Below are 26691 nucleotides of genomic sequence, written 5' to 3' on the forward strand. Positions count from 1 at the left end.
CAGGGCACAGAAACCCTCCCCTTCCTCCCCCCCCACTCCCGGGGCGGTCCCATCCTGCCCCTCCCCCCGCCGCAGGGCACAGAAACCCTCCCCTTCCTCCCCCCCCACTCCCGGGGGCGGTCCCATCCTGCCCCTCCCCCCGCCGCAGGGCACAGAAACCCTCCCCTTCCTCCCCCCCACTCCCGGGGCGGGCCCATCCTGCCCCTCCCCCCGCCGCAGGGCACAGAAACCCTCCCCTTCCTCCCCCCCCCACTCCCGGGGCGGTCCCATCCTGCCCCTCCCCCCGCCGCAGGGCACAGAAACCCTCCCCTTCCTCCCCCCCCATTCCCGGGGCGGTCCCATCCTGCCCCTCTCCCCCGCCGCAGGGCACAGAAACCCTCCCCTTCCTCCCCCCCACTCCCGGGGCGGGCCCATCCTGCCCCTCCCCCGCCGCAGGGCACAGAAACCCTCCCCTTCCTCCCCCTCCCTCCCTCCCCCCGCCGCAGGAGCGGTCCCAACCCGGCCGCTCCCCCCTCTTAGCCCAGACAGCCCTGTGTCCCCCCCCCCCACCGCCCCGACAAGGCGGGCCCCCCTGTGGGTTTGAAAGCGGGGAGGGGCTCTTTTCTTACCCCCCCCCCGAGCGGCAGGGCTCTGGGGTGGGGGGTGTGCACGGGGGGGGGCGGTTAAACCAAACTCCTCCTGTGTAGGGTGGACCCCCATAGGAGCCGGGGGGGGGATAGATCCCCCCCCACCCGCACCTGCCTCTCTTCAGCCGGGGCATTTCGCAGCGTGGGAACTAGGGGCGTGGGAATTTCCCAGGGTCCTGGCTGCAGCCCCGCCCCCCCCCAGCTCGGATGCGGACCCCGAACCCGGGTGGCACCCGGGTGTCAGCCCCTGAAATTGCGGGGGGGGGGCTCTGCTGCCCCTGCCCTCTGGCCCCACCCTTCCCGGCCTCCGTGGGGGGAGGAGGGGGGATAGGACAGCACCCCCCCCCTTCTAAAAACGGTCCAGCCCCACTGGTGTCCAGAGAAATAAGGGAGCTCCCTTGGGATATGGGGGGGCAGGCCTGGATCAGACCCACTTGCACCTACAGGCTGGTTTGTGACCCCCCCTCCCGCCACCCCAGATTTTAGTCTGGTATCCCACCTCCCCCGCCACCCCAGAGTGGGGGCAGCCAGCGGGTACCTCACCCCCCAGCCCAGAACAGATGGGGGGGGCAGCCAGCGGGTACCTCACCCCCCAGCCCAGAACAGATCGGGGGGGGGCAGCCAGCGGGTACCTCACCCCCCCAGCCCAGAACTGATCGGGGGGGCAGCCAGCGGGTACCTCACCCCCCCTGCCCAGAACAGATGGGGGGGGCAGCCAGCGGGTACCTCACCCCCCCAGCCCAGAACAGATGGGGGGGGCAGCCAGCGGGTACCTCACCCCCCCAGCCCAGAACAGATGGGGGGGGCAGCCAGCGGGTACCTCACCCCCCCAGCCCAGAACAGATGGGGGGGCAGCCAGCGGGTACCTCACCCCCCCAGCCCAGAACAGATGGGGGGGCAGCCAGCGGGTACCTCACCCCCCAGCCCAGAACAGATCAGGGGGGGCAGCCAGCGGGTACCTCACCCCCCCAGCCCAGAACAGACGGGGGGGGGCAGCCAGCGGGTATCTCACCCCCCAGCCCAGAACAGACGGGGGGGGGGCAGCCAGCGGGTACCTCACCCCCCCAGCCCAGAACAGACGGGGGGGCAGCCAGCAGGTACCTCACCCCCCCAGCCCAGAACAGATGGGGGGGCAGCCAGCGGGTACCTCACCCCCCCAGCCCAGAACAGATCGGGGGGGCAGCCAGCGGGTACCTCACCCCCCCAGCCCAGAACAGATCGGGGGGGCAGCCAGCGGGTACCTCACCCCCCCAGCCCAGAACAGATCGGGGGGGCAGCCAGCGGGTACCTCACCCCCCCAGCCCAGAACAGATCGGGGGGGCAGCCAGCGGGTACCTCACCCCCCCAGCCCAGAACAGATGGGGGGGCAGCCAGCGGGTACCTCACCCCCCCAGCCCAGAACAGATCGGGGGGGCAGCCAGCGGGTACCTCACCCCCCCAGCCCAGAACAGATTGGGGGGGGGCAGCCAGCGGGTACCTCACCCCCCCAGCCCAGAACAGATTGGGGGGGGCAGCCAGCGGGTACCTCACCCCCCCAGCCCAGAACAGATTGGGGGGGGCAGCCAGCGGGTACCTCACCCCCCCAGCCCAGAACAGATTGGGGGGGCAGCCAGCGGGTACCTCACCCCCCCAGCCCAGAACCGATGGGGGGGGCAGCCAGCGGGTACCTCACCCCCCCAGCCCAGAACAGACGGGGGGGGCAGCCAGCGGGTACCTCACCCCCCCAGCCCAGAACAGACGGGGGGGGCAGCTAGTGGGTACCTCACCCCCCCAGCCCAGAACAGATGGGGGGGGCAGCCAGCGGGTACCTCACCCCCCCAGCCCAGAACAGATGGGGGGGCAGCCAGTGGGTATCTCACCCCCCCACCCCAGAACAGATGGGGGGGCAGGCACTGGGTACCTCACCCCCCATCCCAGAACAAATGGGGGGGAGCCAGTGGGTACCTCACCCCCTCACCCCAGAATAGATTGGGGGGGCAGACAGGGTACCTCACCCCCCCAGCCCAGAACAGATGGGGGGGCAGCCAGTGGGTACCTCATCCCCCCACCCCAGAACAGATTGGGGGGGCAGGCACTGGTTACCTCACCCCCCATCCCAGAACAGATGGGGGGCAGCCAGTGGGTACCTCACCCCCCCATCCCAGAACAGATGGGGGGCAGCCAGTGGGTACCTCACCCCCTCACCCCAGAATAGATTGGGGGGGCAGACAGGGTACCTCAGCCCCCCAGCCCAGAACAGATCGGGGGGGCAGTCACCCCCCAATCCCCACATACCTGGCACAGGCTCTGAGCTGCCGACTTCCACCTCCCCGGAGCCCGTCCTGGCTCCCCAAATCCATCCCGGCCTCGTTGGGAGCAGAACTGAAGACGGAGGCATCCGCGAGGGACCCTTCTATTCCTCGTCTCCCAAAACGGGGGGATCCTCCCCCCGAAACCAGCCGCCGTCCCTTTCCGGCCGCGAGCCTGCGTGTGCCCGTGGGTCCTTCTCAGGCCGAGGGAAGACGTGAGAAATTGAAATACGGGTCCCTCGATGGGTCACTTCACCCCTCGAGATCGCTGGGGGTCGCCCTGGGGTCCGGCCGTGCTGCACTCACGGGGCATGGGAAACCCCCCCCGGCGCCCTGTGGAGAAGTCACACCAAAATACGCCCCCCCCGTGTGCCAACAGAAGTCGGCCAGAAGTCGTGTCCGGCCACAGTTTTCGGAACGGGCCTTGGCCGTCGGGCCCGCCCGCGAGGAGCCCCGGTGGCGTGGGACCTCTCCATCCCTCCTTGGGGGGCGCACACGCCCCGGCAGGGCCAAGACACGGGTGCCTGCTCCTGTGACAGCCCAGTCCCGAGACAGCGTAACGAGACGGTCTTTCTGGAGCCAGGTTGGGAGGTCTGTGGTCGGCCTGAACCCAAGGCCTTCGGAACGGAAGAACATAAGAACATAAGGTCCATCTAGTCCCTTAAAGGAGCAAACCTCCTCTCTCTTTTTTTTGCTCAACAACTTTACCATGGGGAATGGCCTCTCTTAAAGGGGCAAGCCTCCTCTTTTTTTTTTTTGCTCAACAACTTTTCCCTGGGGAATGGCCACTCTTAAAGGGGCAAGCCCCCTCTTTTTTTTTTGCTCAACAACTTTTCCCTGGGGAATGGCCACTCTTAAAGGGGCAAGCCCCCTCTTTTTTTTTTGCTCAACAACTTTTCCCTGGGGAATGGCTACTCTTAAAGGGGCAAGCCCCCTCTTTTTTTTTTTTGCTCAACAATTTTTCCATGGGGAATGGCCACTCTTAAAGGGGCAAGCCTCCTCTTTTTTTTTGCTCAACAACTTTTCCCTGGGGAATGGCCACTCTTAAAAGAGCAAGCCTCCTCTTTTTTTTTTGCTCAATTTTTCCCTGGGTAATGGCCACTCTTAAAGGGGCAAGCCTCCTCTTTTTTTTTTTTTGCTCAACAATTTTTCCCTGGGGAATGGCCACTCTTAAAGGGGCAAGCCTCCTCTTTTTTTTTTTTTTGCTCAATTTTTCCCTGGGGAATGGCCACTCTTAAAGGGGCAAGCCTCCTCTTTTTTTTTTTTGCTCAACAATTTTTCCCTGGGGAATGGCCACTCTTAAAGGGGCAAGCCTCCTCTTTTTTTTTTTTTTTGCTCAATTTTTCCCTGGGGAATGGCCAATCTTAAAGGGGCAAGCCTCCTCTTTTTTTTTTTTTTGCTCAATTTTTCCCTGGGGAATGGCCACTCTTAAAGGGGCAAGCCTCCTCTTTTTTTTTGCTTGACAACTTTTCCCTGGGGAATGGCCACTCTTAAAGGGGCAAGCCTCCTCTTTTTTTTTTTTTTTTTTGGCTCAACAACTTTTCCCTGGGGGCTTTTTTTTTCTCCACAAAAAAATCCTTGGCGTTCCCCATTAAAAATATATATATTGTTTATTGTTCCTCCATCTTAAAAAGTTTAATAAACACTGGTCTTACAGCACCATCCACACAGTCCATCAAAAGAGTGTCACACCAGGTTGTGCGAAGGGGATTTTGTCTTTTGTTCTTAGGGGTGCTGGTGAAACCAGGGGGGGTGGAGGTTGTTGTAGCAGGGACCAGCCTAGAACCGGGGACCCCTGTGATGGACAGGCCCAGCTTGGGTAGGAGGCCAAGAGGTGGTAGAGAAAGACCCTCCCCCCCAGTACCCTGCCCCAGCTGGCCTCATCCAGGGGGGACAAAGGATGGAGTAGGGGGGAGGTGGAGGGGTGAACCCCAGGGAAAGAGGGGAACCCCGAGAAGCGGCTGTCACCCCAAATAGGGGTCACCCCCTCCGGGTATATGGACCGAGTGTGGGCATGACCGGTGAGTCCACCCCTACCGCAGGGAAACAATGCCGCGCAGATGGGGAAACTGAGGCACGCCCTGGCCTCATGGGAACGCGGCACTTTGCGGCAGGGGGATGTCATGGTCCGTTTAATGTCTTTTAAAGGCGGACGCCACAGTCTGTTTCAAGCCAGGCGTCGTGGATACGAAACCCCGGCCGGCGGCCCGGCGTGACAAGGCGTGTCGACACGGGGGTGGGTGGCCGTGCGAGGCATCGGCCGCTTGGCCCGTGCGGCACTCTGCCTGGGAGAGGCTCAGTGGCACAGCCGCAGGGAGGTCCCCGCGGACCAGACCCAGAAGAAGGGGAGGATCGGCCCGTGGAAGGAGGCGGAGAAGGCGTGGAGAGGGGCCGTGGTCTCGGCATCGTAGAAAGCCACCACCCCTCCTTCGTAGTCCAGGTACACGCGGATCTTGCCGGGGCGCCGGGGCGGGGCCAGGGGGATCCACTCGGCGCTCAGCGCCCGGTACTGGCCCATGGAGAGCTGGATGGCCCAGGTGCCGTGCTCGGGGCTGAATGGGACCCGTCCCTTGCGGCCGGCGGACGCCCGGGTGACGCCCAGAGCCCAGCCCCCGGCGCCGGGGACCTGCACGTCCCAGAAGTGGGTCCCCGCCGTGTAGCCCTCGGCGCCCAGCACGCAGGCGTAGACGTCGAAGCGGCCGGGGGCGTCGTGCAGCGCGGGTCTGGGACCCGTGTTACTCAGGGCCTTCCCGTCCGGAGACAGCTCCAGGCAGGGGTGAGCCGTCCTGGGGTCCAGGGTCACATTTGCTAGAGACAGGCAGACAGATGAGCTGGTTGGCGGGCAGACAGGCGGGTCGGCAAACAGACAGGCAGACGGACAGGCAGACAGATGGGCAGACAAACAGGCGGGCAGGCAGACGGCTGGCCAGGCAGCCAGGTAGACAGACAGACGGGTGGGCAGGCAGACAGACAGACGGATCGGCAGACAGCGGGATAGCCAGGCAGACGGATGGGCAGACAGACGGGTGGGCACATGGGCAGACAGACAGATGGCCAGCCAGGTAGACAGACAGATCGACGGGCCGGCAGACAAACGGACAGGCAGGCAGACGGGCAGACAGCTGGATAGCCAGGCAGACGTAGGGGCAGACAGACCGGTGGGCAGGCAGACGGACGGCCAGCCAGGCAGACAGACAGAGAGACAGATGGCCGGACAGACAGACAGGCGGGCAGACGGCCAGCCAGGCAGACAGATGGCCAGGTAGACAGACGGCCAGACAGATGGGCAGGCAGCCAGACGGGCAGCCAGACAGTACGGCGGGCAGGCAGACGGACGGGCGGGCAGACGGACAGACGGGCAGGCAGACAGACAGAGCTCTCGGTTTCGGGGAAGACCTCTTGCTCATGTCAAAGCCTTACGCTGCACGAGCCGGCGGAAAGCCAAACCCCAGCGAAAGCCGGGAGAAACATCTACCTAGGGGCGCAGCATCCCCTGCTTCAACCACGACACCCCACGCCCCTCCCGGGAGTCCTGGCCCCCCAGTTTTCCCAACCCCTCTCCCCTCCCGCAGCCCACGTTGGTGCCCACAAGTCCCTGTTTCCCAGGTCCCGAGTTTGGGGGGCCCAGCTCCCAGCCCCCGCCTGCTGTAACCACTGAACAGCACTGCCCTCGGACCCCAGCTGTCCTCGCCGCCCACGCGTAACCCACGCGACCCAGCTCCGGTTGGGATTTACCGGCTCGGAGAAAGGCGCCTTTCCAACCTGAAACGAGAAGAGAACAGGCCAGAGTGAGTCCGGGGCGGCCGGAGAGAGAGCTAAATAACACAGGAACTAAAGAGCAAAGTCACACTCACTTGGTCGGCCGCGGTTTTTGTCTGTGGACACAAAGAGACAGCCCGTTAGCCCGGGTCTGGATTCCACGCCTGCCCCCGTCTCCCCGTGGGGCCCGACGTTCAACCCAGCCCGTGGGGAGAAGCGAAATTCAGAGATATCCGGCACCCCCTTCCCCCCGCCTTTCAGCTGGGCTGGGTTTTTTTCCGACACGGTGGGGAACCAGACCCCAGCGCTGTCCCCGAATCTGCTTATTGTACCGAACACAAAATTTCGGCCCCCAAAATTGCGCCCACCTCTAATCTGGATCGCTATCGTGGCACTGGAGAAGGGGTCAGAAAAAGCCATAAAAATGGTGAGGGGCTTGGAAGGGGTCTCATATGTAGAGAGAGAAAAAAGACGGGGACTTTTCAGCTTCGAAAAGAGGAGAGGAGAGAGGTCTATAAATCATGACAGGTGCGCAAAAGATGAATAAGGAAAAGTTCATGACTTGTTCCCATACCAAAAGAACGAGGGGTCCCCCAAATGAATAGGGGGCAGGTTGAAAACAAACCCAAGGAAGTTTTTCCTCACACAGCACACAGTTCACCTGTGGAACTCCTCGCCAAAGGATGTTGGGAAGACTAAGACTTTACCAGGGTTCACAAAAGAGCTAGATCGATTCCTGGAGGGTAGGTCTAGCAATGGCTATTAGCCAGGATGGGTAGGGATGGTGGGAGGATGGATTCTCTACGGCAGCCAGTCGCGGCGTTTCTACCCAGCTCCAAATTCACTAGGGTGTTCGCCTCCCTGCCCCCCACCAACCTCGCCACCCCACTGAAAGGCGCTGCCCCCCAGCCGGAGTTTACGCGGCCCGACGCCCGGGACCGGTGAAGAAACTTACCCAGCGTGGCGTTCACGGCCCCTGTGGAAAAAGCGGAGAAACCGAGTCACCGTTGGACGGAGGCATTCACTCCCCTGGTGGCGGGGCCTGTCTCGCCTGGGGCGACTGTGCCCGGCTCAAGGGGGCACGGATCGTGGTGGTACAGCCACAAGAGTTGACGTTTTTGGGGGGGGGGGAATACCTCTGCTCCGCCCTAAGGCCCCACCCCCGAGCCAAAGCTCCGCCCCCCCCACTTGGCCTCTTCCCCCCCCCCACCTGTGCAGAACCTTTTCCTGCCCCTGAATTGGTCCCCTCTGTCCCCAACCCCACCCCTCGCCCCTGCAGGCAGAACGGAGACCGTGGGGCAGGTGGGTGGGAGGTGCTGGGGAAAGGGGGGGGGAGGAAACGAAATTAATAGGTAGCAGATTTAAAACAAACACAAGGAAGTTTTTCCTCACACAGCGCACAGTTCATCTGTGGAACTCCTCGCCAGAGGATGTTGTGACGACTAAGACTTTAACAGGGTGCACAAAAGAGCCAGATCGATTCACGGTGGTCCGAGGACGGCTCCTTCCTTTCCCTACCTTTCGCTCGGCAAAGCCGCAGGACGAGGAAGGCGGCCAGGCTGAGCGCGCCGACCCAAAAGGCCAGGATCACGAAGAGGGGCACCCGCCAAGGGGAAACACTGGGGAAGAAAACATCTGCGAGGGGAAAATAAACACACAGCTCAGCTCCCGGCCCCCCTCGGCCCCGGGCAGGCATGACACAAAACACAGACCAAACCTAGTAACAGGCTTCGGATCTCAGAGAGCAGAGGAGAGACAGAGAGAGAGGCTGTGTCTACACTACCAACGTCTATCGGAAAAAGATACACCCGTTGCGGTTCCGGTATCCCGGAAAAACTCTATAGTCTAGACATAGCCTGAGACACAGAGACAAAGAGAGAGACACACACACAAGCTATGTCTACACCAGTGGTTTTCAACCGTGGTCCATATGGGACCACGCCCTACCTCTAGGGGGCCACATCGAAAAAACGGAACATTAGGATGTACCTTTTTTTTCCAACTAACAGCGGCTATGAGGGGGGGCACAGAGGTAAACGAGGCTCAGAAGGGTGCCATGACCTTAAAATGGTTGAGAAACACGAGTCTAGACTGCAGGCTTTTTTCGGAAGACGCTTTTCCGCAAGAGATCTTCCGAACAAACGTCTGTAAGAAGAGAGCGTCCACACGGCCAAAGCGCATCGAAACAGCGATCTACTTTTTCAAAAGAGAGCATCCAGTCTGCTTTTTCCTCTTCCCTCTTCTTCCGAAAGAACTCCCGTTTCCCCGGCCACACACGCCTTTTCCCGACAACGCTCTTCCGCAAAAAGGCTTCTTCCTCGTAGAAAGAGGATTACCAATGCCGGAAAACTCTCTCGGTGCTTTCTATTTTCTTGCGGAAGAACGCGACTGCAGTGTGGAAGCTCCTCAAGTTTTGTCGGAAACTCTTTGGTGTAGACAAAGAAAGAAAGAAAGAAAGAAAGAAAGAAAGAAAGAAAGAAAGAAAGAAAGAAAGAAAGAAAGAAAGAAAGAAAGAAAGAAAGAAAGAAAGAAAGAAAGAAACCAACCCAACCCAACCCAACCCAACCCAACCCAACCCAACCAAAAAAAGGCCCTAATGGGTTCTTTGTCAAGCACTCATTTTATGAGGAATACGGGGGCTTTCAAAAGAGGGTTTTTTCCCGACATTTGGCCCATGACGGAAAAGCCTCATCTGGGGGAAAAAAAATGGAAGAAGGTATGCAAATGTGAGTGCTATTTGCATACCTCTTCCGAACCCCCCTCTCCCTCCACCCACAGGCTACGTCTAGACTGGTATGATTTTCCGGAAAAGCTTTTAGCGGAAAAATTTTCCATTAAAAGCATTTTCGGAAAAGAGCATCTAGATTGGCACACCCGTCTGTCCGTCCGTGCCAATCTAGAGGCGCGTTTGCGCAAAAAAAACCCCCGATGGCCATTTTCGCGATCGGGGCTTTTTTGCGCAAAGCAAATCTGAGCTGTCTACACCGGTCCTTTTGCGCAAAAGTTTTGCGCAAAAGGACTTTTGCCCGAACGGGAGCAGCATCGTATTTCCGCAAAAAGCACTGATCTTTTACAGCAGGAAGTCAGTGCTTTTGTGGAAATTCAAGCGGCCAGTGTAGACAGCTGGCAAGTTTTTGCGGAAAAGTGGCTGATTTTCTGGAAAAACTGGCCGGTCTAGACACAGCCACAGTGTAGACGAACGCTTTGTGACCTGTTAGGCCAGGCGACGCTCAGACACACGGTGACCGAGATCGGGGCCCGTCGGGCCGGGTGCTGCCCAGACACACGGTGACCGAGATCGGGGCCCGTCGGGCTGGGCGCCGCCCAGACACACAGTGACCGAGATCAGGGCCCGTCGGGCTGGGCGCCGCCCAGACACACGGTGACCGAGATCGGGGCCCGTCGGGCCGGGCGCCGCCCAGACACACGGTGACCGAGATCGGGGCCCGTCGGGCCGGGCGCCGCCCAGGCACACTCTGGCCCTAGGTCCAAGTTTCCTTGCTCTGTTCGGCGCTCACCAGAGATGAGAATGGCCGAGACTTTCTCCGGTCCGGGGGCGCCGGGTTTCACCATGCAGCTCAGCGCCGGGTCCGAGCCGGCCGTCAGCACCACAGAACTGGAGAGGTTGAAGAACCCGTCCTCGGTGAGCCGTTTTTCGGCCGAGTATACCGTCTGGATCTCCTCGTGGCTGTTTCTCCAGAGCATGTCGGGCTCCGGGTACCACCCCGCCGAGAGACACGTGACCGAGACCCCCTCGTGCTCCTGCTCCCTGACATGGAGGTGAGGGTCCGAACCGGCGCCTGGGGGCAAGAAACCAGCCAGAACTGTCCCTTGCTTTCCGACTTGTCTCCTTCCTGGCCACACAAGGGGCCGGTTCCCCTGCCACTCCACCCCGTGGAAGGGACAGAAGGGACTTAGAAAAGTCACAAAAATGTCACGAGTGAAGGCATTTTGACTGGACATTGAGTCTAATCCCCTGCCTTCACGGCAGGACCAAGCACCATCTCGATCATCCCTGACAGGTCTGTCCAACCTGCTCTGAAATATCTCCAGAGATGGAAACTCCACAACCTCCCTGGGCAACTTATTCCAGTGTTTAACCCCCCTGACAGGCAGGAAGTTTTTCCTAACGTCCAACCTCAATCTCCCTTGCTGCAGTCTAAGCCCATTGCTTCTTGGCCTATCCTCAGAGGCCAAAGAGAACAATTTTTCTTCCTCCTCCTTGGGACACCCTTTTCGATACCTGAAAACGGTTCTCAGGTCCCCTCTCCGTCTTCTCCTTTCCCAACGAAACAAGCCCAGTTCTTTCAGCCTCCCCTCCTAGCTCCTGTTCTCTCGACCTTGCATCATTCTCGTTGCTCTTCTCTGGACCCTCTCCGATTTCTCTTGACCTCTGACCTTTCTTTCGAGTGTGTCCCGCTCATTTTGAATTCCGACCCAGCCTCCAAGGAACTCACAACCCCTCCCAGCTTGGGATCTTCTGCAAGCTTAATAAGCGTCCTCTCTCTGCCGATATCGAAATCGTTGATGAAGTTATTGGACAGAAACGGCCCCAAACTAGACCCCTGTGGAATCCTCTTTGTTCTGCCCTGCCAGCAGGATTGTGAACCGTTAATAACGACTCTCTGAGACCGGTTATCCAGCCGGCTATGCACCCACCTTGGGGTGTGTCTAGACTACAGGGTTTTGTCGACAAAAGTGGACTTTTGTCGACAAAACTAAACCTGGCTGTCGTCTAGACGCTCTTTGTCGACAGAAGCTTTGTCGACAGTATCTGTCGACAAAACGTCTGTCGACAAAAGCCTGTCGTCTAGACGTACCCTTGTAGTAGCCTCACCTAGGTTGCGTTTGCCTAGTTTTTTGGTAAGACGATCACAGGAGTCTATCAAACCTCTCGCTGTACTTTAGCGATCGAAATGTAGCCGTGTTCGTCTGGTGTAGCTGCAGCAAAAGACAGGACAATGTAGCACTTTAAAGATTAACAAGATGGTTTATTAGATGATGAGCTTTCGGGGGCCAGACCCCCTTGATCTGAGGAAGTGGGTCTGGCCCACGAAAGCTCATCACCGACTAAACCATCTTGTTAGTCTTTCAAGTGCTGCATCGTCCTGTCTTTTGTCTCTGGACTTTAGAGTGCGTCTGTCGGTCTGCCTGTCCGCGAGTCCGTTTGTCCAAGAACTCCTCCTAAAGGGTCCGAGCGAGGGCCCCCAAAAGTGGTCGGCCGCTTCCTCCTCTCCCAACGTAAAGCAAGCTCGGGGTTGGGTGGAGCCAGGACAACCGGGAGTGCTGGGAAGGGGACTGGTTTCCGTCATAGGGAAAGGGAGGGGCTGTTCAGAGGGATGTGATACCGAGAGTGGCCACTGGAGGCAGCGAGCGACCTGTCTGCAGAGAGACCCATCTTGCCTGCCATCAGACCGGGTAAGTAGGGCTCCCCCGCCGCTCAGGGAACAGCCCCCTCTGGCCTCCCCCTACCCTGGGAGGGGCTGGGGGGAGGGAGAAAGCCCCTGCCAACCCCTGTGCCCCAGGAGGGAAGGGAGAACCCACCCCCCCGGGAGAAGCCAGAAGTCACCCCCACGCCCCTTCTCCCAACCCCCTCCTCACCCCCAGCCCTGACTCCTGCCCCCCCATTCTCCCCTCACCCCAATTCTCACTCTCACATCTTCCCACACCCCCCGCCCCTTCCCAATCCCCACTCCTGGCCCCCTGCACCCCCCCACACCCTTGGCATCCTGCCCTGAACCCCCTTTCATCCCCGAGGCCCCGTCCTGACTTCTGCAGCCCCCCCCATCTTGAGGGAACCTGGTAACGTCAGCTAAGTCTTCTAGATTTTAATATATAGGCAACACCGCCTCTTTTTCCCCACCTATCCTTCCTGTAGGCTAATATTTCAGTCCAGTCTCCCCCCAAGTCTCTGTGGGTCTGTCTACACTGCCACCCTAGTTCGTCCTGCTTTAATTCGAACTACCTAGTCCATGCCGCGGTTAGCCGCGGGCACGTCGTTCGAACTACGGGGTATTTAAAAATGGCGGCGCCCGGGAACATGCAAATGAAGCCCGGAATATTGAAATATTTAAATCCTGGGCTTCATTTGCAAGTTCGAATGCCGACATTAGCCGCCCTAGTTCGAACTAGGGGGCTAGTGTAGACATACCCCGCGATACTAACCACGTCACCGTTGAGTTCATTGACTCACACGTCAAGTTCTTCCGGCGTATCCCCGCTACCTCTCGCATGAGGACACGGACAGCTCCGGTACTGATCCGATTTGTGCTGGAGAACAACCGATCTCTATCGTCTTTGGAGCAGCCCTTAACGTATTTGAAGACTATTAACAAAGCCCCTTCCGCTGTCTTCCCTGAACGGACACGCCCGTTCTTTCGCCCTCTCCTCCTAGTCCTGGTTGGCTAAAACTTTGCGATTCTCCTCTGGAGTCTCCGCTGCATATCCCCGGGTGCGCGGAGCCCTGAATTGGACACGGGTCTCCAGGGGACGCCTCAGCTATGCTAAACAATTCAACATAACATAAGAATATAACAACGGCCGTACTGGGTCAGACCAAAGGTCCATCTAGCCCAGTAGCCTGTCTGCCGACAGCGGCCAGCACCAGGTGCCCAGAGAGGATGGACCGAAGACAACGATCAAGCAATTTGTCTCCTGCCATCCCTCTCCAGCCTCTGACAAACAGAGGCCAAGGACACCATTTTATCCCCTGGCTAATAGCCTTTTATGGACCTAACCTCCAGGAAATTATCTAGCTTCTCTTTAAACTCTATTATAGTCCTAGCCTTCACAGCCTCCTCTGGCAAGGAGTTCCACAGGTTGACTACACGCTGTGTGAAGAAGAACTTTCTTTTATTCGTTTTAAACCTGCTCCCCATTCATTTCCTTTGGTGTCCTCTAGTTCGTCTATTTAGGGAACTAATAAATAACTTTTCTTTATCCGCCCTCTCCACACCACTCCTGATGTTATAATTGGACTTGTTCAGTTTGGAAAGGAGAAGACGGAGAGGGGACAGAAGAGCAGGGTTCAGGTATCTAAAAGGGCGTCACAAGGAGGAGGGAGAAAACTTGTTCATCTCGGCCTCTGAGGACAGGACAAGAAGCAATGGGCTTAAACTGCAGCAAGGAAAGTTGAGGTTGGACATGAGGAAAAACGTCCTGCCTGTCCGGGTGGTGAAACACTGGAATAAATTGCCTAGGGAAGTTGTGGAGTCTCCAACCCTGGAGATATTGAAGATCAGGTTGGACAGATGCCTGTCAGGGATGGTCTAGATGGTGCTTGGTCCTGCCGTAAGGGCAGGGGACGGGACTCAAGGTCCGTTCTCGTTCTAGGATTCTAGCCGGGGTCTGCCAGGGGAAAAGTCTCCGAGGGTAGAAGGCTCAGACACAGGGAAAGCCGACGGTTGGGCGCTGACACGGAGACAGTCGCCCTAGGGACGGGAACGGGGAACCGGGGAACCGGTTAACCCTTACGTGGGAAGAGCAACATCCGTGGCGGGAAGCAGCAACGGGAGGAGGGGGTGTGAATTCACGAAGGAGGATTTTACACCCCTAATTCACACCGGGCCGGGTGGAGGAGTCGCCGGGGCGGTTTCCTGGCCTGGGGGGGTCCCTCTGGGCAGCTCCCCCCCGCCCCCCGGACGGAAACCCGCCTCACGCGTCAGATGGAGCGTCACGGTGCCACTGCGCCGGGTGGCGTTGGACCGGATGTCACAGAGGTAGGGCCCCTCGTCCGGCAGGGTGAGGTTCCAGATCCGGAGGGCCAGGCGGCCCTGCTGTATCCCGTCCCGCAGCAGCTCCGTCCGGCCCCGGTAGGCGGGGCCCTGCTCCTCGTGCCCGTCCGGCCAGTACTCGTGCACGTCCTGGCCCTGCCAGGGCCGGCTCCATGTCACCTGCATGGCCCGGGCGCTGAGCGCCGGGGAGAGCTGGCAGGGCAGCACCACGGAGCCCCCCAGCGGGGCGTAGAGGGGGTCGGCGGGAGCCAGCACCTGGAAACTCACTGGGGAAGGGGCCGGAGAGACAAGGCTGCGTCAGAGGGGGGCATGGGCCGTGGCGTCGCCTCTCCCACGCCCCAGACCGGAGACCCCAGCGGATCCGGCCGAGAAGGGCGGAGGGACTGTGTGCGGCGGGAGGAAATAAGAGGGGGAATGCGTCGGGAAGGAGCAGGGTGTGGCATGTGGAGGCAGGGATGGAGGGGTGTTCAGATAAGGAGGATCTGTGGATGGATGGATGGGTGGGTGGATGGATGGATATAGGGAAGGATGAGTGGATGTGAATGGGGATGGATGGAAGGAGGGATGGATGGGTGGGTATGTGTATGGATGGATGCATGGAGGAAGGAAGGGAGGGAGGGAGGGAGGGATGGATGGATGGATGGATGGATATAGGGAAGGATGAGTGGATGTGAATGGGGATGGAGGGATGGGGATGGATGGAAGGAGGGATGGATGGGTGGGTATGTGTATGGATGGATGCATGGAGGAAGGAAGGGAGGGATGGATGGATGGATATAGGGAAGGATGAGTGGATGTGAATGGGGATGGATGGAAGGAGGGATGGATGGGTGGGTATGTGTATGGATGGATGCATGGAGGAAGGAAGGGAGGGAGGGATGGATGGATATAGGGAAGGATGAGTGGATGTGAATGGGGATGGAGGGATGGGGATGGATGGAAGGAGGGATGGATGGGTGGGTATGTGTGTGGATGGATGCATGGAGGAAGGAAGGGAGGGATGGATGGATGGAAGGATGAGTGGATGTGAATGGGGATGGATGGAAGGAGGGATGGATGGGTGGGTATGTGTATGGATGGATGCATGGAGGAAGGAAGGGAGGGATGGATGGATGGATGGATGGAGCAAGAGAGGGATGGGTGTGTAGGGGGATTGATGGGCGGACGGAGTGAGGAATTGGTGTGTACAGAGAAGGACAGAGGGAGGAAGGGAGGGATGTGTATGAGGAGGAAAGGACAGATGGCTGGGTGTGTAGAGGGATGGACGGAGGGAGGGAGGGAGGGATGGATGGTGTGTACAGGGATGCATGGATGTTTGGACAGACAGATGGATGGGTGTGCACGGGGAGGGATGGACTGGGGTGTATGGGGATGAGGGAAGGTGGGAGGGAAGGAGGGATGTTTGTACGGACAGACGGGTGGGTGTGTACGAGGATGGATGGATGGGTGTGTACGGGGATGGAGGCAGGAAGGGAGGTATGGATGGACAGATGGATGGGTGTGTATGGGGATGGATGGAGGGATGGACGGACGGGTATGTACGGGGATGGATGGACGGACGGACGGACAAACGGGTGTGTACGGGGATGGATAGATGGATGGACGGACAGACGGGTGTGTACGGGGAGGGATAGATGGACGGACGGACAGACGGGTGTGTACGGGGAGGGATAGATGGATGGATGGATGGATATAGGGAAGGATGAGTGGATGTGAATGGGGATGGATGGAAGGAGGGATGGATGGGTGGGTATGTGTGTGGATGGATGCATGGAGGAAGGAAGGGAGGGATGGATGGATGGATATAGGGAAGGATGAGTGGATGTGAATGGGGATAGAGGGATGGGGATGGATGGAAGGAGGGATGGATGGGTGGGTATGTGTATGGATGGATGCATGGAGGAAGGAAGGGAGGGATGGATGGAGGAAGAGAGGGATGGGTGTGTATGGGGATGGATGGGCGGACGGAGTGAGGAATTGGTGTGTACAGAGAAGGACAGAGGGAGGGAGGGAGGGAGGGATGGATGGATGGATGGAGGAAGAGAGGGATGGGTGTGTATGGGGATGGATGGGCAGACGGAGTGAGGAATTGGTGTGTACAGAGAAGGGCAGAGGGAGGGAGGGAGGGATGGATGGATGGATGGATATAGGGAAGGATGAGTGGATGTGAATGGGGATGGATGGAAGGAGGGATGGATGGGTGGGTATGTGTGTGGATGGATGCATGGAGGAAGGAAGGGAGGGATGGATGGATGGATGGATATAGGGAAGGATGAGTGGATGTGAATGGGGATGGATGGAAGGAGGGATGGATGGGTGGGTATGTGTATGGATGGATGGATGGATGGATGGATGGATATAGGGAAGGATGAGTGGATGTGAATGGGGATGGAGGGATGGGGATGGATGGAAGGAGGGATGGATGGGTGGGTATGTGTGTGGATGGATGCATGGAGGAAGGAAGGGAGGGATGGATGGATGGAAGGATGAGTGGATGTGAATGGGGATGGATGGAAGGAGGGATGGATGGGTGGGTATGTGTATGGATGGATGCATGGAGGAAGGAAGGGAGGGATGGATGGATGGATGGATGGATGGATGGATGGATGGAGGAAGAGAGGGATGGGTGTGTAGGGGAATTGATGGGCGGACGGAGTGAGGAATTGGTGCGTACAGAGAAGGACAGAGGGAGGAAGGGAGGGATGTGTATGAGGAGGAAAGGACAGATGGCTGGGTGTGTAGAGGGATGGATGGAGGGAGGGAGGGATGGATGGTGTGTACAGGGATGCATGGATGTTTGGACAGACAGATGGATGGGTGTGCACGGGGAGGGATGGACTGGGGTGTATGGGGATGAGGGAAGGTGGGAGGGAAGGAGGGATGTTTGTACGGACAGACGGGTGGGTGTGTACGAGGATGGATGGATGGGTGTGTACGGGGATGGAGGCAGGAAGGGAGGTATGGATGGACAGATGGATGGGTGTGTATGGGGATGGATGGAGGGATGGACGGACGGGTATGTACGGGGATGGATGGACGGACGGACGGACGGACAAACGGGTGTGTACGGGGATGGATAGATGGATGGACGGACAGACGGGTGTGTACGGGGAGGGATAGATGGACGGACGGACAGACGGGTGTGTACGGGGAGGGATAGATGGATGGAGGGACAGACGGGTGTGTACGGGGATGGATGGATGGACGGACAGATGGACGGACAGACGGGTGTGTAAGGAGATGGACGGACGGACGGACAGACGGGCGTGTAAGGGGATGGATGGACGGACAGACGGGTGTGTACGGGGATGGATGGACGGAGGGACAGACGGGTATGTACGGGGATGGATGGACGGACGGACAGACGGGTGTGTACGGGGATGGACGGACGGACGGACAGACGGGTGTGTACGGGGATGGACAGATGGACGGGTGTGTACGGGGATGGACGGACGGACGGGTGTGTACAGGGATGGATGGACGGACGGACAGACGGGTGTGTATGGGGATGGACGGACGGGCGTGTACGGGGATGGATGGACAGACGGGTGTGTACGGGGATGGACGGACGGGCGTGTACAGGGATGGACGGACGGATGGACGGGCGTGTACGGGGATGGATGGATGGATGGACAGACGGGTGTGCACGGGGATGGATGGATGGATGGACAGACGGGTGTGCACGGGGATGGACGGACAGATGGGTGTGTATGGGGATGGACGGACGGGAGTGTACAGGGATGGGCGGATTGACGGGTGTGTACGGGGATGAACGGATGGGCGTGTACAGGGATGGACGGACGGATGGACGGGCGTGTACGGGGATGGACGGATGGACAGACGGACGGGTGTGTACGGGGATGGACAGACGGACGGACAGACGTGTGTGTACGGGGATGGATGGATGGATGGACAGACGGGTGTGTACGGGGATGGATGGAGGGACGGACAGACGGGTGTGTACGGGGATGGATGGACGGACGGACAGATGGGTGTGCACGGGGATCTACGGACGGACGGACAGACGGGTGTGTACAGGGATGGGTGGATGGACAGACGGGTGTGTACAGGGATGGATGGATGGATGGATGGATGGATGGATGGGTGTGTACGGGGATGGATGGATGGACAGACGGGTGTGTACAGGGATGGATGGATGGATGGACAGACGGGCGTGCACGGGGATGGACAGACAGACGGGCATGTTCGGGGATGGACGGGCGTGTACGGGGATGGACGGACGGATGGACGGGCGTGTACAGGGATGGATGGAAGGATGGACGGGCGTGTACAGGGATGGACGGACGGATGGACGGGCGTGTTCGGGGATGGATGGGCGTGTACGGGGATGGACGGACGGATGGACGGGAGTGTACGGGGATGGACGGACGGATGGACGGGCGTGTACAGGTATGGACGGACGGATGGACGGGCGTGTTCGGGGATGGATGGGCGTGTACGGGGATGGACGGACGGATGGACGGGCGTGTACGGGGATGGACGGACGGATGGACGGGCGTGTACAGAGATGGACGGACGGGTGGACGGGCATGTTCGGGGATGGACGGGCGTGTTCGGGGATGGACGGGCATGTTCGGGGATGGACGGGCGTGTACGGGGATGGACGGACGGATGGACGGGCGTGTTCGGGGATGGACGGACGGACGGGTGTGTACAGGGATGGATGGACGGACGGACAGACGGGTGTTCATGGGGATGGACGAACGGGCGTGTATGGGGATGGACGGACGGGCGTGTACGGGGATGGATGGACAGACGGGTGTGTACGGGGATGGACGGACGGGCGTGTACAGGGATGGACGGACGGATGGACGGGCGTGTACGGGGATGGATGGATGGATGGACAGACGGGTGTGCACGGGGATGGATGGATGGATGGACAGACGGGTGTGTACGGGGATGGATGGATGGACGGACAGATGGACGGACAGACGGGTGTGTAAGGAGATGGACGGACGGACGGACAGACGGGCGTGTAAGGGGATGGATGGACGGACAGACGGGTGTGTACGGGGATGGATGGACGGAGGGACAGACGGGTATGTACGGGGATGGATGGACGGACGGACAGACGGGTGTGTACGGGGATGGACGGACGGAGGGACAGACGGGTGTGTACGGGGATGGACAGATGGACGGGTGTGTACGGGGATGGACGGACGGACGGGTGTGTACAGGGATGGATGGACGGACGGACAGACGGGTGTTCATGGGGATGGACGAACGGGCGTGTATGGGGATGGACGGACGGGCGTGTACGGGGATGGATGGACAGACGGGTGTGTACGGGGATGGACGGACGGGCGTGTACAGGGATGGACGGACGGATGGACGGGCGTGTACGGGGATGGATGGATGGATGGACAGACGAGTGTGCACGGGGATGGATGGATGGATGGACAGACGGGTGTGCACGGGGATGGACGGACAGATGGGTGTGTATGGGGATGGACGGACGGGAGTGTACAGGGATGGGCGGATTGACGGGTGTGTACGGGGATGAACGGATGGGCGTGTACAGGGATGGACGGACGGATGGACGGGCGTGTACGGGGATGGACGGATGGACAGACGGACGGGTGTGTACGGGGATGGACAGACGGACGGACAGACGTGTGTGTACGGGGATGGATGGATGGATGGACAGACGGGTGTGTACGGGGATGGATGGAGGGACGGACAGACGGGTGTGTACGGGGATGGATGGACGGACGGACAGATGGGTGTGCACGGGGATCTACGGACGGACGGACAGACGGGTGTGTACAGGGATGGGTGGATGGACAGACGGGTGTGTACAGGGATGGATGGATGGATGGATGGATGGGTGTGTACGGGGATGGATGGATGGACAGACGGGTGTGTACAGGGATGGATGGATGGATGGACAGACGGGCGTGCACGGGGATGGACAGACAGACGGGCATGTTCGGGGATGGACGGGCGTGTACGGGGATGGACGGACGGATGGACGGGCGTGTACAGGGATGGATGGAAGGATGGACGGGCGTGTACAGGGATGGACGGACGGATGGACGGGCGTGTTCGGGGATGGATGGGCGTGTACGGGGATGGACGGACGGATGGACGGGAGTGTACGGGGATGGACGGACGGATGGACGGGCGTGTACAGGTATGGACGGACGGATGGACGGGCGTGTTCGGGGATGGATGGGCGTGTACGGGGATGGACGGACGGATGGACGGGCGTGTACGGGGATGGACGGACGGATGGACGGGCGTGTACAGAGATGGACGGACGGGTGGACGGGCATGTTCGGGGATGGACGGGCGTGTTCGGGGATGGACGGGCATGTTCGGGGATGGACGGGCGTGTACGGGGATGGACGGACGGATGGACGGGCGTGTTCGGGGATGGACGGACAGATGGACGGGCGTGTTCGGGGATGGACGGGCGTGTTCGGGGATGGACGGACGGACGGATGGACGGGTGTGTTCGGGGATGGACGGATGGACGGGTGTGTTCGGGGATGGATGGACGGATGGACGGGCGTGTTCGGGGATGGACGGGCATGTTCGGGGATGGACGGGTGTGTTCGGGGATGGATGGACGGACGGATGGACGGGTGTGTTCAGGGATGGATGGACGGATGGACGGGCGTGTTCGGGGATGGACGGGCATGTTCGGGGATGTACGGGTGTGTTCGGGGATGGATGGACGGACGGATGGACGGGCGTGTTCGGGGATGGATGGACGGATGGACGGGCGTGTTCGGGGATGGACGGGCGTGTTCGGGGACGGACGGACGGACGGATGGACGGGTGTGTTCGGGGATGGACAGATGGACGGGCGTGTTCGGGGATGGATGGACGGATGGACGGGCGTGTACAGGGATGGATGGACGGATGGACGGGCGTGTTCGGGGATGGATGGACGGATGGACGGGTGTATTCTGGGATGGACGGACGGATGGACGGGCGTGTACGGGGATGGACGGACGGATGGACGGATGGACGGGCGTGTTCGGGGATGGATGGACGGATGGACGGGCATGTTCGGGGATGGACGGACGGATGGACGGGCGTGTACGGGGATGGACGGATGGATGGACGGGCGTGTTCGGGGATGGAAGTGGGGGCCATGGATGGACAGTGACTCCCTTTGCCACCCGTCGCTGTGCGTAGGCCTGGGTACCACCCTGCCCTCTTCCCTCACCCCAGACCCATGCCCAGCGCTGCTGCCCCATCCTGTCCCTGCCCGGCCTGGGATCTGGCCGGGCCCTACACCCCCCCCCATCCTCCTCAGGGCCCCCTTACCGGCTGCTACCGCCTGACCGTGCAGGAGGAGGACGGCCGAGAGCAGGGCCCCAGTGGCCCAGGGGCGCCGGGTTCCCCGCATCGGGCAGGGCAGGCGCCGTTGAGCTACAGGGAGCCAGGAGAGAAGGGATGAGATGAGGAAGAGCCGCCCCCCAACCCTCCCCAATCCTGCGCCGAAGCGGGGAAAGTCCCAGGAGGCCGGTGCATCCTGGGAGAGAAAGCTGCCACCCGGGGATCCCCCACGTTTGGGAGCCACGGTAACAGCCTACTACTGCTGCCACACGGAAGAGCTGGTCCTTCCGCTCTGGCCGCCAGGCGCCGTCTCCAAGGCCTCAGGGTGGGGCGGGGAGGGCCTGTTCCATCGGGGCACAAAGCCGTTTCCCCATCCCGGCAGGAAACGTGCAAGGACTTCGGAAGGCGTTCGACAGGGTGGAGAGGGGCCGCGGTTCCGTCCTGCGAGGCCGTCGGGTCGATTTCTTTCCCCCGCGGCTTCCTCCCCCCGCTCCCCCGCCGAAATCCGAACCCGCCCACGGCTGCACGTGGCCATCGAGCGCGTCGTGTGTCCCACGGCGGGGAGACGCCCCCTCCCCCAACGGCGGTCGGGCAGGGCGAGCCGGGAGACGGTTTTTTCACGGGATTCGGGCCGATGGACTCAAAGCCCTTTGTAAGTCGCTCTCCCTCCCCTGCACCCGCTGGCTTTTCGCGACTGAAAACTTTTCACGGTTGCGCCAAACCGGGTCGACATGTTTTCACCCCCCCTCTTTTTCGTGATGCTCCTTTGCGCCGGGGGGGCGGCGGGGAGTGTAGGGCCGGGTTGTAATTCTGCAGGTGGCGCGTTGGACCCGAGGGAGCACAGGGTCACTGCCGCGACCCAAACGCTGCACCTCGCCGGGCAGGGGGGACGCAGGGGGCCTGGGAATGTTGCGCTAACAAGTTCGTGGGCCCGGGCGGTGTTTGGGCCTCAGCTTTCCAGCCTGGCGGGGGCAGAGCTGGCAGCAATGCCGGCCGGGGAAACAGAGAGACAGGCACCGGGGGGAGTATGGGGACGTAGAGAGAGACAGGGAGTATACGGGATACTCAGACAGACACAGGGTGGACGGGGTGCACAGACAGGCAGACACAGGGGGCAGGGAGATGGGAGGCAGAGACAGACATAGAGTGGACAGGACAGACAGACAGACACAGGGGGGAGGGGAGGCAGAGACAGACAGAGTGGACAGGACAGACAGACAGACACGGGGGGAGGGGAGGCACAGACAGACATAGAGTGGACAGGACAGACAGACAGACACAGGGGGGAGGGGAGGCAGAGACAGACATAGAGTGAACAGGACAGACAGACAGACACAGGGGGGAGGGGAGGCAGAGACAGACAGAGAGGGGGGAGGACAGACAGACAGACACAGGGGGGAGGGGAGGCACAGACAGACAGACAGAAGGGGGGGAGGGGAGGACAGACAGACGGATGGGAGGCACAGACAGACGGGGAGGGGAGGCACAGACAGACAGACAGAGGGGGAGGGAGGCACAGACAGACAGACGGGGGGGAGGGGAGGCACAGACAGACAGACACAGGCACAGACAGACAGAGGGGGGAGGGGAGGCACAGACAGACGGGGGGAGGGGAGGCACAGACAGACAGACACAGGTACAGACAGACAGACGGGGGGAGGGGAGGCACAGACAGACAGACGGGGGGAGGGGACCCCAGACAGACAGACAGACAGGAGGGGGGAGGGGAGGCACAGACAGACAGACAGACGGGGGGGAGGGGACCCCAGACAGACAGACACAGGCACAGACAGACAGAGGGCAGAGAGGAGGCAGACAGACAGACAGACAGACGGGGGTGGGGAGGGGACCCCAGACAGACAGACAGACAGACGGGGGTGGGGAGGGGACCCCAGACAGACAGACAGACACAGGCCCAGACAGACAGAGGGGGAAGGGGAGGCCCAGACAGACAGACGGGGGGGGGGGAGGGGACCCCAGACAGACAGACACAGGTACAGACAGACAGACGGGGAAAGGGGAGGCCCAGACAGACCAGGACCGAGCCCCGACAACGCGGGCAGCACAGGGGAGCTGACCGGGGGGGGGGGGGGCGGAGCAGCCCCTCACCACCACGTCGGGCCTGGCCTCGCTCCGGGGCGGACCCTCCCTGCCGTCCGGCCTGAGGGGCCGGCTGAGCTCCTTTCCTGGAGCGGGGCGGGGGGATGCCCGGTCCCGGGCAGCGACTCACCGCGGCGGGAATCCGGAGCGACGCCCCCTCCGCCTCGTGTAAACAGGAACCGCCGCGTCCCCCTCCCCCGCCCGGGCTCCGGCCCCCGCCGCTCACCCGGGTCGCTTTCGCTTTCGCTTTCGCTGCCTCTGCTGCCGGGCCCGGCCGCGCCTCTGCCACCGACTGCCCCGGATCGCCTTGGGCACCGCCCCGAGCCGGGCTCAATCGCTCCCCGCCCCCCAGGAGGGCGCTGGGGGCCTCTCCCGCCCCCCAACTCCGTCCTGGGGCCTGCAGCCACCCCCAGCCCTCCGACCCCCACCCCTTAGTCACAGCCCCATCCCAGAGCCAGCCCCAGAGGTGGGGCGGGAGGGGGGGGGAACACCACAGAGAAGAGGGTGGAGTGAGCAGTGTGGGGGCTTGGACACACGCCGGGCGCCGCCCAGACACACGGAGACCGAGATCGGGGCCCCCCCCCGGAGCGCCGCCCCGCGCGGCTCATTAATTTCGAGGGCTGCCAGGCTCCGAGCGCCCCGGTGGCCCCGCCCCACCCGTGCGGCAGGAAGCGCAGTGGGGCGGAGGGGGACTTCCTGGCAGGCTCCGTGCTCGCTGGGTGTGGGGGGCTGGGGGGCGGGGCAGGGCCTGTGCGCAGAGGAATACCCAACCCCCCCTCCGGCCGCCCACGCGCCCACCCTGCCCCGACGTGGGGGGGGGCTGGCCTGCCCCCTTCTCGCCCACTCCGGAAACAGCCTCCCCGCGGGACCCGGGATGGCAGGTAGGTGTGAGACTCCTGGGTCTGGGGGGAGCCTGTCCGTCTGTCTGTCTGTCCGTCTGCCCAGGCCCGTAGGCCACCCCTGGCCACCCCTCCGCTCACGGAGCCCACAGGATTTCCCTGCACAAAGTTCGGACACACACACACACACACACCCCAACACCCTATAACACACACACACACACACACACACACACACACACACACCCAACACCTTTCAACACACACACATACACACACACACATTCCAGCACACACACACCCCAACACCCTTCAACACACACACACACACAAACACATCCCAGCACACACCCCAACACCCTTCAACACACACACACACACAAACACATCCCAGCACACACCCCAACACCCTTCAACACACACAAACACATCCCAGCACACTCACACACCCCAACACCCTTCAACAAACACACACACACACATTCCAGCACACACACACCCCAACACCCTTCAACACACACACACACACACACATGGCCCCGCCATATTTTGCTCAGGTGCTTCAGTAAGGAATAAGGCAGCCAGCTTCAGCCTCACTTGTTTATCCCCCATCATCTCTGTCTGTCTGTCTGTCCATCCCCACCCACCCCCTCTATCTATCTATCTATCTATCTATCTATCTATCTATCTATCTATCTATGTATCTATCTATCTATCTATCTATCCCCACTCACCCCCTCTATCTATCTATCTATCTATCTATCTATCTATCTATCTATCTATCTATCTATCCCCACCCACCCCCTCTATCTATCTATCTATCTATCTATCTATCCCCACCCACCCCCTCTATCTATCTATCTATCTATCTATCCCCGCACACCCCATCTATCTATCTATCTATCTATCCCCACACACACCCCTCTATCTATCTATCTATCTATCTATCTATCTATCTATCTATCTATCTATCTATCTATCCCTACCCACCCCCTCTATCTATCTCTCTATCTATCTCTCTATCTATCTATCTATCTATCTATCTATCTATCTATCCCCACCCACCCCCTCTATCTATCTATCTATCTATCTATCTATCTATCTATCTATCTATCTATCTATCTATCTATCCCCGCACACCCCCTCTATCTATCTATCTATCTATCTATCTATCTATCTATCTATCTATCTATCTATCTATCTATCTATCTATCTATCCCCACCCACCCCCTCTATCTATCTATCTATCTATCTATCTATCTATCTATCTATCTATCTATCTATCTATCCCCACACACCCCCTCTATCTATCTATCTATCTATCTATCTAATGTTATTTTTACTTCTCATTAACACAAGAACCAGAGGTCACCAAAGGCAAGTGTAGGCAATGGTTTCAGAACCAACCAAGGGAAGTTTTTCTTCACTCAGCACACAGCCAACCTGTGGAACTCCTCGCCAGGGGATGTTGTGAAGGCCTGGAATTTAACAGGGATCAAAAAAGAGCTAGCTAGGTTCATGGAGGTGAGGTCCAGCAATGGCGGGTGTCCGTAGCCTCTATTTGTCTGGAAATGGGCGACAAGGGAGGGATCCCGTGAGGATTCCCTGTTCTGTTCCCTCCCTCTGGGGCACCTGGCGTTGGCCACTGTGGGCAGACGGGACGCCGGGCTGGATGGACCTTTGGTCTGACCTAGTGTGGCCACTTCTTTCTTTCTTTCTTTCTTTCTTTCTTTCTTTCTTTCTTTCTTTCTTTCTTTCTTTCTTTCTTTCTTTCTTTCTTTCTGTCTGTCTGTCTGTCTGTCTGTCTGTCTGTCTGACACCACCAGCAGTTTTGTCGCGTCCGAAGCGCCTTGGAAGGGCTGGCACCGACCCCGAGTCGGGGAGGTTCCAAGGCGGCCAGGAGACTTAGGAACAGCCGTAGCTCGCGGGGGAGGGAGGAGACATAACAGACAAACGACACTAACCCACCAGCCGCGCCTGGGAACGTTGGGCGCATCCAAATACGGAAAAACCTTCCAAGCGTCTGAGATTTGCA

The 26691-nt window shown here is 60.0% G+C and overlaps 3 protein-coding genes across 4 annotated transcripts in view; 1 reads left to right on the forward strand and 2 right to left on the reverse strand.

Moving 5' to 3' along the window:
• Positions 1-4505: 4505 nt before the first annotated feature.
• Positions 4506-24178, reverse strand: LOC112544592 (butyrophilin subfamily 1 member A1-like). 2 transcript variants are annotated; one of them, XM_075913583.2, is made up of 9 exons: positions 24044-24178; positions 21706-21810; positions 14331-14672; positions 10192-10473; positions 8192-8308; positions 7629-7649; positions 6769-6789; positions 6650-6676; positions 4506-5722 (listed from the first exon to the last, which is right to left on the reverse strand). In XM_075913583.2, the coding sequence occupies exons 2-9, from the start codon at positions 21785-21787 to the stop codon at positions 5211-5213; spliced, it is 1404 nt and encodes a 467-aa protein (XP_075769698.2). In that variant the 5' UTR covers positions 21788-21810; positions 24044-24178; the 3' UTR covers positions 4506-5210. The 2 variants fall into 2 exon arrangements, with proteins under 2 accessions (XP_075769698.2, XP_075769699.2); XM_075913584.2 differs by lacking the exon at positions 24044-24178 and adding an exon at positions 23948-24042.
• On the reverse strand, positions 14874-18610 carry LOC149523118 (uncharacterized). Its single transcript, XM_089771448.1, has 3 exons — positions 18581-18610; positions 16631-18412; positions 14874-14888 (listed from the first exon to the last, which is right to left on the reverse strand). Exons 1-3 carry the CDS (start codon positions 18608-18610, stop codon positions 14874-14876), a joined length of 1827 nt encoding a protein of 608 aa, XP_089627574.1.
• A 359-nt stretch (positions 24179-24537) lies between the features above and the next one.
• LOC102451363 (butyrophilin subfamily 1 member A1-like) overlaps positions 24538-26691 on the forward strand; it is a 20294-nt gene continuing 18140 nt past the window's right edge. Inside the window, exon 1 of the mRNA XM_089770524.1 lies at positions 24538-24698. Within this exon, the coding sequence (XP_089626650.1) occupies positions 24692-24698 (7 nt within the window). The 5' untranslated portion in view covers positions 24538-24691. The remainder of the gene's footprint in view (positions 24699-26691) is intronic.

Source organism: Pelodiscus sinensis, chromosome 19 (assembly GCF_052426305.1).
Source record: "Pelodiscus sinensis isolate ZL-2025 chromosome 19, ASM5242630v1, whole genome shotgun sequence".
In the NCBI taxonomy this organism is placed as follows: Eukaryota; Metazoa; Chordata; order Testudines; family Trionychidae; genus Pelodiscus; species Pelodiscus sinensis.